The sequence below is a fragment of the Dipteris shenzhenensis genome, chromosome 1, assembly GCF_047967505.1.
Source record: "Dipteris shenzhenensis isolate YYH24624 ecotype China chromosome 1, Dip_SZ_1.0, whole genome shotgun sequence".
NCBI classification, from domain to species: domain Eukaryota; kingdom Viridiplantae; phylum Streptophyta; class Polypodiopsida; order Gleicheniales; family Dipteridaceae; genus Dipteris; species Dipteris shenzhenensis.
The window spans coordinates 66027411-66039250 of NC_141596.1; the positions used below are offsets into that span (position 1 = coordinate 66027411).

The 11840-nt window shown below is 43.0% G+C and overlaps 1 protein-coding gene across 1 annotated transcript; it reads left to right on the forward strand.

Moving 5' to 3' along the window:
• The first annotated feature begins 4512 nt into the window (after positions 1-4512).
• LOC147906235 (pentatricopeptide repeat-containing protein At3g53360, mitochondrial-like) lies at positions 4513-8286 on the forward strand. The gene has a single exon (XM_087377295.1). The coding sequence runs from the start codon at positions 5354-5356 to the stop codon at positions 7370-7372; it is 2019 nt and encodes a 672-aa protein (XP_087233421.1). The 5' UTR covers positions 4513-5353; the 3' UTR covers positions 7373-8286.
• The last annotated feature ends 3554 nt before the right edge of the window (positions 8287-11840 follow it).

Consider the following 11840-nt stretch of genomic DNA (forward strand, 5'->3'; position numbering starts at 1 on the left):
GAAGAAGCACAACGCGAACACGTGGCAGTGACTGTCCCACAGATAGAGCAACGAGGAAGATTGAGGTGGATTGAGAGCCATTGGATCAATATGTAAATCTTATGATCTAAAAAAGGCACTAAGAAGAATTCTCGTGCCAAAGTGCAGATTGAAGACTGTAGTTGAAGTGTGTATTATAAGGGGAGGGGAACATTAGCCATCAGCAATACAGACATTACGAGCCCTCAGTCAATGCCAACCACAATAAATACACTCAACCAGTTTGTGGCACCGTGCACACGAAGATCTTACACCGTGTTGTGCCATGTGTCGTGCACGGCTTTGCGTGCCAACTTGCCACCCTGCCACACTCCTTTAAACAGTGTGGTGAACCAAGCTGCTAACACGCTAACATTGTGTGTGTGTGTGTGTGTGAGAGAGAGAGAGAGAGAGAGAGAGAGAGAGAGGAGAGAGAGAGAGAGAGAGAGAGAGAGAGAGAGAGAGAGAGAGAGAGAGAGAGAGAGAGAATATGTTATATATACATTATTTAATATATATTATAGCTTGTTTGCACGCATAGGATGTGCAATGGTACTGGGTTTGTTTGTAGTTGTACGTGATGGTCCGAAGACCTACTTGCCAACAAACCCAATAGTAACATCTTTGGACCAAAGTCTAGAAAGCTACTACTCCAAAGCAAATAGAACAAAGCCTTGCTACTTCTGCTACTATGCACACTAGTCTGGCATGTAATACAGCCCAGAACGGCATGGAATCCAAACTCAAAAGAGAGAGAGAGAGAGAGAGAGAGAGAGAGAGAGAGAGAGAGAGAGAGAGAGAGAGAGAGAGAGAGAACTTGAGAGCTATGGCTCTGCCTGTGGCGCCTGCCCTTCCATGTACCTCACCCTTAAAACTAAGCTTTTTGCACTCCAGGAAAATCTTTCTCCACCTTAATCTTCTACAGATATGATGACATCTTCAAGACACACATATTTGGGTACCCATCAATTGTTGTGGAGTAGCGAGATTGACTAGGCAAGTTCCTTCTGGCAATGCGGGTTGAGAAACTACTTGGGAATAATTTCTTTGGCTATTAACATGAGGAGGTGCACTAGACATCCTGCATCACCCATTGCTTTTGGAAGCTCTCGAGTGCACCATTCGTGTTATTGAATCCATATCTTCGACACCTGGCTTCATTGCAATCACTTCCCTTATCCCCTCTCCATCGCCTTTGTATCTCCGTACCACATTGGAGGCTCAATTGATAAAATCATTGTAAGCATCATTCTGCCATGTGTATGTTGTAGACATAATATGTCCCCCTAGCAAGCAAAAAGTGTGGAACAAGCAAGACAACAAAGACCATAAAAGGTAGCAACAACAATGACCTACCAAGATAGACTATATCAACAACCACAGTAGCAAAGGAATAATGCATAAACAGTAGGACCATGCACATCCCCCACAAAAAAGTACTAGCAATAAGCATAGTCAATTGGCACAGAGCATCAGCAGAGGCGGCACCACCAAGCTACAGACTACAACTCAACCAATGACAATGGTGGTGACCAGGGTAAAAGATGGGACTAATGGAAATCACAAAATGATACACAATGACTGTAGCACGGCATATGCACAACCGAAACACCAAGGAGGATAGACTGTTTGGTACCAACAGGTAGGTTGATAGGGAGAATTATACTATTGTATATATAATAATATATATATGCAAAAATTTATACAAACATACATACATACATATATAAAGATATAAATATGTATATACAAACCTCTATATGTACACCTCTCTCTCTCTCTCTCTCTCTCTCTATATATATATATATATATATATATATATATGCATGATAGGAATAGCTGGGGAGTAGCTAGAATATCTATTCTCAAGGGGCACCGTACATGCATTGATGCAAGTGTAGGGGAGGTGTAGGTCTCATCGGCATTAAGTGGCAAGTAAAAAGCTTCATTATAATGAATCATAAGATTGTCTAGAACTCCAGATATGAATCTAATGGATATAATCAAATTTCAAAAAGGGGACAGAGTGCGAGAAGTAATCAATTGGCGTAGAGCATCAGCAAAGGCAACACCAAGCTTCGGACTACAACTCAACCAATGACAATGGTGGGGACTAGGGTAGAGATGGGACTACATGAAATTGCAAAATGACATGTAATGACTGCAGCATGACATATGCACAATCGAGACACAAAGGAGAATAGATCGTCTAGTACCAACAAGCAAGTTGAGAGGGAGAATTATATTATCGTATATATAATATTATATATATATATGTAGAAATTTATCTAAACATACATACATATATAAAGATATAAATATGGATATACATACCTCTATATGTACACACATATACCTCTCTCTCTCTCTCTATCTATCTATGTATCTGTGTATCTATCTATCTATCTTACATACATACATACATGCATGCATATATGTGTGTGTGTGTGTGTGTGTGTGTGTGTGTGTGTGCCTGTGCTGGGAAGAGTTGTGGGGAGTAGCTAGAATATTGATTCTCAAGGGGCAAAGAAAAAGATTCACTGGCACAATACATGCACTGATGCAAGTGTAGGGGGGGTGTAGGTCTCATGGGCATTAAGTGGTAAGTAAGAAGCTTCATTATAATGAATCATAAAATTGTCTGGAACTTCAGATATGAATCTAATGGATATAATCAAATTTCAAAAAGGGGGCAGAGTGCTAGAAGTAATTAAGAATCCAAGAAGCAAAAACTATATCTACTTCTCTATAATGGCCTACAAATCGGTTTAAATATATTAGTCTATAAATATTAACTTTTAGAAAGAGGATAGGTTTTTATCCAGCTCTTCAATAATCATAGTTGCATAAGGACAATACTCCAAGTTCCCTTGAGCACGTCAATAAGGGTATATTTTTCATCATGTGATTATGAGCCTTGATCATGTAGTGTTTGATATTACAAAAGGCTTCCAAGGGAAGGCATATTAAAGACTTCAAGAACTATATTAAAAGAATGCTAAAGTTAGACTATAATAAGCCATTAGTCTTTGTCCCCTTCTTCATGTATCATTTGTCGTTGATGTAGATTCCTATTGAAATTTACCATCTTAAGCCCCTTTTCATTTAAATAGTAATTATAGGAAATAGCTCTCTCTCTCTCTCTCTCTCTCTGTCTCTCTCTCTCTCTCACACACACACACACACACACACACACACACACACACACACAATGTGTGTGGAAGACAAGACAACAACCCCTTTTGCATAGTGAAAAGAGAACAATATAGAATTAAGGAAGAGTTTGAGTATGTAGGTAAAGCACCTATGAAATTGCATAAAAAGTATATAAGAGCTTTAATAAGAAATGACAATAATGTTTTTGCAAAAAACATTGGAGCTTGTTGAAGTCTTGATAAGCATCTCTTTTATTGAAGAGGAGGGCCTGCATACTTGCCACCATTCAACAAGAAAACATGGTAAGAACCAGCTTAACTTTAATTGGGAAGACAGGTGTTGTAAACACCCCTCCCTTGTTATTAGGGCCACAATAAAATAGTGGCTTAAACACAGACTTAAACAGCTCGATGTGGACTTTAAAGGTGTAAAAAAAGGGGCCTAGAGAGAATTTGGAAAAAAGGAAAAAAGATTTAAAAAGTTAGTTTTAAAAAATTAATAAAAATAATTGGGAGGAAATCAAGTGAAATTAGGGAAAATTATGGGGAAGGAAGAGGAAAAAAAAGGGAAGAAAATAGGAAAAATTTGGTTAAAGATGTAGGGAAGGGGGGAAATCAGGAATTGAAATTGAAAAAAAAATTAGGGGGAATAAGGAAAAATTAGGGATTGTTTGTGAGATAGAAGGAAAAAGAATTAGAAAAAATAGGAAAAGGAAAAATTAAGAAATTAAGTGGAAGCAAATGAAAAAGGAGAATAGTGTGTGTGTGTGTGTGTGTGTGTGGAGAGAGAGAGAGAGAGAGAGAGAGAGAGAGAGAGAGAGAGAGATGTGTAAGATGTGTGCAATCCTACGAAAAAACTTTTTTTACACACACACACACACACAAAAGCACGCACGCACACACACACAGATTTGTGTGAGATGTGTTCAATCCTATAAAAACACTTTTTTTCCACTCGAAAGCAATGACAAGGCTTAACATAGATCCAACTTTAAAAATCCCTAGGAAGCATTTAGATATTGAGATTTATAACTAAAATCTTGAATTGTTTTCAGTGAATTGAAAGGGAGCCTACAATCCCAAACTTGAGACTCGGCAAAGTGGGTCTCTAACTCGTCCTAGACGGCTCATGCTACTCATGTATCCAAAAGGAAGATCGGAAGTTAGGCTATGATGACAGAAACTCCAGAATTTTATAATAATCAATGAGCTACGAACCAAATCAAAAGGAGTGCACGATGAAGATTGTCGAAACCCTAGGAGTAGACCTTTATGAATGCATGGATGATGGTGTCGTGATGCTCTGCCAAATTGAGCGAGAGGAAGCCTTGAAGAATGTCTTTGAGATCAGGAGTTGCGAAAATCTAGTTCTAAACTTTCTCTATAGCAAGAAGACGAATGCTCGATAGGTACCAGCAATTCAACATAACGATGGATAATGACTCAACTCCATCGGAAATGCGCGAAGACAAAGACAAAAAAATAGAAACGCCAGTCAGGTATGGACTTTGGAGCAAGGATAGAATTGCGCCACGCGGCAAGAAATGGTGAGGGATTTTTTATATACAAAAGTGTTAATATAGCCCTGCCTCCAAGGCAGACTATGGCTTTGACTTTGCCATGCCAAAAAACGGATGTACTTTCTGAAAATTCTAGTGTGTTTTGGGCCCCCATGAGACACTTGTTCCCGTGCACTTGAGACAGCCCTTGACCTCCACCGGATCCAAGACAGCGATGAAGCAGGGTTCTTGCGGTCGTCAAACTGCCGCACAATTTTCACGCTCACCTACTTCAAGATGGACCTTTTTCCCTCCTCTGTCCCTAGTACCTCACGCTTACGGCAAATCTTTTTCTTTCCGTTCAGATAGCTCAAGTACAGAGATCTTATGGTGGGAGTACTTTACCGATCCCTGGCACAACCTAAAGAGGGAAGTAAGTATGTGTAAACGATGTGCACAGACAAATGCGCGGGTTATATTGGCTAGCAGAGAGTCCGAAGGGATCCAGATTTTATCATAGAATTACCAAGGAGTCGCTATGGATAGATGGCTAGTACAATCCAAGTGGGACCAACAACATGTGAGAGCAAGGAGTCGGGAAGCAAGGGAATGTCCTGGGCAATTGCATCCAGGCCTGGTCAAACTCTGAAGACCGTGGCTTTGTGGAGGAGCTAGCGGAGTATGGTGGCAATTGCAAGGAAGAGATTTTGGTCTGGACAGATGGATGGGTCTAACTCACTAGAAATGCAAGAAAACATTGGCTTGGAGATGCAGAGCTTAGAGGAGGCACTCACTTCTTTCTTACGGATGTCCCAGCTGCCTTCATTTGAGAACTTTGTGTGCATTTTGCAGAAGTGCAGGAAAACAAAAAATCCAGTGTATGCCAAGCGCTTACATGCCTACATGTGCTCAAGTGGGCTGGAAGCTCATACATGTCTTGGGAACTACCTTGTCCCACTGTTGGCAGGATGCGGAAGCATTCATGATACCCAGCAAGTTTTTAACAGGTTGGTTGAGCGGAATGAGCATTCTTGGACTTCTCTCATCATGGTTCATATAGAATGTGGGGAATCACAGCATGCCTTTAACCTCTTCCAGAAAATGCAAGATAATTCTGTAGATCCCAGCAAGTATACATTTGCAGCCCTACTAAACGCTTGTGCTAGGCTCAGAAATGTGGAAATGGGCCAAGAAATATATGCTGAGATTGCTAGACAGGAATTTGACAGCGATCCTTTTGTTGGCAGCGCCTTAGGTGACATGTATGTCAAATGTGGCTTGCTTGCACAAGCAGAGGAAGTGTTTGGCAAGCTGCCAATTCGGAATGTAGTCTCGTGGACTGCTCTAATTGCAGGATATGCTGAACGTGGCCTTGGTAAGGAAGCATTGGACTGTTTCAAACGGATGCAAGTGAAGGGTGTGTCTCCAGATGCTGTCACATTTGTTTGCAGCTTGAAAGCCTGTGGCAGCATACAAGCCATAGACAAGGGCCAAGAGATATATGCTGAGATTGTTAGACAGCATTTGGAAACGGATCCTTTCGTTGGAAGCACCTTGGTGGACATGTACGTTAAATGTGGTTTTCTTGCAAAGGCACGGGAAGTGTTTGACAAGCTGCCAATTCGAGATGTAGTCTCATGGAATACACTAATTACAGGATATGCCGAACATGGGCTTGGTGAGGAAGCGGTGGGCTGTCTCAAACAGATGCAACTTGAGGGTGTCTCTCCGAATGCTGTCACGTTTGTTTCTAGCTTGAAAGCTTGTGGCAGCATCAGAGCACTGAACAACGGCCATTATATACATGCTGAGATCGATAAACAGGAATTGGGAATATATCCTTTTGTTGACAACACTTTGGTTGACATGTATGCCAAATGTGGCTCTCTTGCAAAAGCACGAGAAGTATTTGACAATATGCTAGTTCGAGATGTAGTCTCATGGACTGTGCTAATTGCAGGATATGCTGAACATGGGCTCGGTGAGGAAGCACTGAACTGTGTTGAACAGATGCAACTGGAGGGCATCTCTCTAAATGCGGTCACATTTGTTTGCAGCTTGAAAGCATGTGGCAGCATAGGAGCCATAGACAAGGGACAAGAATTACATGCTGAGATTGTCAGACATAAATTGGAACAAGATCTCATTGTTGGCAACACCTTGGTTGACATGTATTCTAAATGTGGCTTTCTTGCAAAAGCACAAGAGGTTTTTGACAAGCTGCCAGCTCGAAATGTAGTCTCATGGAGTGCACTAATTGCGGGACATGCCCAGCTAGGAGAAAGTAAAATTGTTTTTCATATGCTTAGCAGAATGAGAGGTGAAGGCATACAGCCAAATGGGCTGACAATGCTTAGTGTTCTGACTGTATGCAGTCATGCAGGTTTAGTAGAAAAGGGCCAGAAATACTTTGAGGCCATGAGTATAGACTATGGCATCACTCCAACTATTGAGCACCACACTTGCATGGTTGATATCCTTGGCCGTGCAGGCCAATTAGACAAAGCAATAGCGGCGGTGGAGAAGATGCCTTTCCAACCTAATGTTGTGGTCTGGCATACCGTGTTGGGTGCTTGTCGAAAGTGGGGTAATGTGGAACTAGGAAAATGGGCCTTTGAACATGCAATGCGATTGGATGAAAGGGATGATTCTGCTTATGTTTTGATGTCTAACATATATGCTGGTGCTCACATGGAGTAGGACGAGAAGAAGTTTGAGGCAATGAGATTGAAAAAACAAGCATGGAAGCAGTCAGGGCATGCTTCGACTGAAGTTGGTGGAATTGTGCATACATGATATACATACATGCAAAGCTACGTGATCTTCCCTTTGAAATGCAGCAGAAAGTGCATGACTCACATCGGCATTGTGTGCCATTGGATTTATCCTTTCATGCAAAGAAAGATGGATTACGTGGACACAGTGAGAAGGCTATCGTGCATGCCCTAATAAATATTCCCAAGGGGACACCTATACATGTTGTCAAAAATCTCCGGATTTGTGATGACTGCCATCAAAGCTAGAGCAGTGACTATTTTTGTCAGAGATGCAGACCACTTTCATGTTTTCAAGGAAGGAACATGTACTCTTAATACGAACACCGTCTATCAGCATAAAAGCTGTGCTCTATCTTGAGCACTCTTGATACATTCTCATGCAGTCACTAGCATCTCTAGCATGTCTTGCAAGAAATCTTTAGCTGGATTCAGTTGAATACCCTTCAATGCAAGTGTCACTGGAGACCTAGGTTGATAACCGTGTATAAGCATAAGCGCACTGAAATCAGTGGTATGATTAGCACTATTGTAGGAAAATTCCATCATTGGGATGTACTTTTCCCAATTTGATGGCCTCTTGGAAACGTATGCTCGAACTGTTGGATGGTTCCAATGGTATGGGACACCAAAGCTGCAAGCATAGCCTTGTGGGAGTTTGATCTCTAGACCACATGCTTGGGGACGGCTGGGAGGTGTTTTGCTTGCCAATCTTCATTTTGGCTTTGCTAATCCTGTTTGGACTATGTTTATAATTAGATCCTAGTGGGGATGTTTCAGTTGGTATCAGAGCAGCCCTCTGAATATGAGGTATGAAGATTTGAATGGGCTACGTATGTAGCAAAGTGTTCTTGCATATTGTTGAAGTGTTGTGATCTTTGGATCTGAGCGAATTATTAGGTACGGTGCTGGGAATAGTTCGTAATAGTATTATGTTCAAGAAACCTTGAGATTGCAAGGGGGGGGCCTTGTACCTTTATTGCAAATTGATTAGAGCAAGAAAACAAGTGCTGATTATTGAAAATAGAGAGTAGAAGCTTCTTGTAGTGATTTGCAGGTCTTAGGTAGAGGACTGTAGTGTTTGCATTGAAAAAACAAAGTACAATTGATTGGTTGTTATAGAAAACTCCATCCAGTTTGAAACGGGCTTTTTGGACTGATAATTGGGCAATGTGCCATATTTGTGCAATGCTTGCTGCAATTATTCTATTGGAAGTTCAGGTGATGAGTATTGCTAAATCACCTACTATCAATTGCAATCTGGTGTAAGGCTTCTTCTGACCCATGGCCAGGCCCGAGTGAAAGAAAAGGCAAGTTAGTATAAGAAATGCTGCAAGAATTGCATGCAAAAGTAGGGTAGCAGCAAATGATGAGCTTGACAATTAATTCACATGGGTTTTGGGGTGGATTTTGATTTGAAATTGGCTGGTGTAGCATGACACAGCAGTAGGCGATCACTTTTGCAGGTCAACACTGTTGGAAATACAAACCTTCATCCGTTGGTTAGAATCAACGTCTGCATGGCGGGCTTCATCACACGTGGTTGCAGTTGGTATTCATGCAAAAGGCTACGAGATGCCTGCCTTGGATTTCGCCAATATTCCTGCTGGTCAGTTACACTCGAATCTTGGATTGACAGTCGTGGATGATGTGGGAGCTGTTTCACTGTGAAGCCTATAAGTGTGGCTCATTGCAGGAGTCGCCAGGATGATCCCGGTAGCTGTGTGTTTGTGTGTTACTAGGTTGTGAGCTCGAAGTCCTCCAACAGGCCCGTAGGGATGAGGAGGACCCAAGATGGTGTTTGGTCCTGTGTTCCTTTCATGAAATAAAAGATTTTGTCCACTCTGCTATTCGGGTCTCTGTTCTGAAGTCTCTCTATGTGTGTGTAGATTAGGCATTACTTTGACATTTGGTATCAGAGCGGGAGAAGATTGGAAGGGATGTCTGAAACGTCGGCTGCAAAGATCGTGGTTTTCACAGGCATGGCAGCTCAGCCTGAGGCTGTACCTCATGGAGAAAGGCCTGTGGGCAGCGTTGCAGGCACAGAAAAGAAGTCTACTGGTAAGTCGGCTCAGGAATTCCTGGAAAATTGAGACGACGTATTATTTTCAGACGGGGTGCATGCTGCGTTTGTCACTCATCAATGGGGAGAATTGGCTCCTTCTGATCGTCTTCCAACCGAAGCGAGGGAGAAATTAAGTAAACTTTCGTTCCAGAGCTATCGCCACGAGGAATCATCTCATCTTCTTGAAGGTTGCTTCCAGGTCGAGCACTCGGAGCAAAGCTTAACCACCATCTGGATTTTGGAAAGTGTGAGAACTGGATCACCATTGAAACTCTTTTTGGAGCACGTCTAAAAAGCTCGAAGGTACTGCTTAAGCAAGAATTCTTCAGTCTGTCAACGAAGGACGGTGAGACCTTGGGTGAACATCTGAATCAACATGAGGCTTGAGAGCAAGACTGCTTTTGAGTCGTCATCAGTCCGAACTCCAAGATCAAGTAACTGACGATGAATTGCTAAAGTTGTTTGATCTAATTGGCATAGCTAAGTGGGGTTAGAGCCTTTAAAAGTTGCCCCTAGGAAACCAACGTTTCCTTGGTACAAGGGCTTAGGGGCATTAATTTGCCACGTGTCAAAAGTTGCACAGGGGGTTAGGGGCATTAATGTGCCACGTGTCAGGCATGCAACCTACCAGCTCCACTTTTAGCATCTTTTCCCCTCCTTTAGGGCAGATGGCGTCCAAATCAAGGGCCTGTTCTAGAATTCGCCTACTTCTGCATCTTCTCCTACTCCTTGCTGCGCCAGACCTTCAAGAGGTTGCTGGTAGCTGTTTTGCTGCTGTTTTTCTCTGTTTCCTTGCATGCCCTGTTGCACGCAGCCTGAGTCAAGGAGCATGTTCTGGGATCTGTTGGAGCTCCTCTTGGCGCATATCTGCTGCTGTATGGCACGTTTTTCAGCCTGTACGGACTGACAAACAGTCCATACAGAGTATACGGACCCTGTTTCAGGCATCCGTTGATTGCACGTAGCCCGAGGCTGGTCTCTCTTTGTGAAACTTTGTTTGGAGGTCTTTGGCAGGGTTCTAGATACTTCGGGGACCTGTTCTTGCGAGGAGCAGGTGTTTTCGGTTGCAGCCAGTGTTGTGGGCGCGCAATCTCGGATTTCCAGCCTAGTTTCTCTTTGTTTTCACCTTGGGATTTACTTCTAGTTTTCTCTGTTTGAGATTCTCTACGGGATTCCCTGGGTCTGTTGCAATCACTTAGTTACAGAGGGTGAACCCAGATTGAGACCAGGTTGTTGAGGTCAGAGGATGCCTATGCCTTGCTCTAGCAGTTGGGATGCAGAGTTTGCCAGTTTGATGCAGTGTGTGCCTAGTGTGGGCCAGTGAACAGTGGTAGCCAGTGGGAACGGTTCAGGGTGCACCCTGGTTGTAAGTTTGCTATTACTTTTCACTAAAGAAGAATAAAGAAATACCGCAAGGGGCGCCAAGTGTTTAGGGCCAATCGGTGTCGATGTGTGATCATTGAGCAGGGGCATTCTAGCCTCACTTGTATTTTCTTTTATGCTATTTGATGTGGTGTGATTAATTGGAAGTTAATTGGATGTAATTGATTGTGTTCAGAGATAGTTGTGGTTTACCGCCCTTTGGGGTCCCGAAGGCCGGTTACCGTGGTTCCATTGCCGGGATTACACTCTCTTTCTACAGAAGGTGGGCCCTGGTAAGTTTGGGTGAAGAGAAGTGGTTATTGCATCCGTATTACAGACACGATGTTACACCGTGAGCGGTCAAAGACTCTTTCTACACAGGAGGAGGCAGAGTTTTCAGATGGCCACGAGGAACAGCCTTATGCCAGTGGTGATGATGCACCTGATGCGGGACAGCATGTTCCCCTTGAGTCTATACATGTGGCCCTCAGGATGATGAGTCATCTGATGAATAAGATGATTCAGAGGCAGAAGCTCTCCATTAAGCGCGAGTGGTAGGTACCATGGAAGCTTTGAATTTGCTCATGCAAAACCTTGCAGAAATTCTGCGAGCACCTCCCAGAAGCAAGTGGGCAGCAAAGAAAAAGAAGACTCACAAGCATCTATCTTTCAGTGGACAGCCACCAGAGGTGCCTTTGTATGGACCAGATATGCCTTTGCATGGATCTGGGATGGAAATGAACAATAGCCCGCAAAGTTGCAGCAAAATCCCTCGCAAGGGAATAATTCTCAGTTTGTGCATCAAGGACATCAGTCCTACCCTCAGTCTGTGATGCAGCCAGGCTATTTTGGCAGTGGATCAGTTTTCCAGGCCATGGTGGGACAGCCCATTGGAGGAATGGGTATGCCAGGCTCTCAGAATGCTCCATTTCAGCCCATGCAGCCGGTATAGCAGCCGATGATGGGA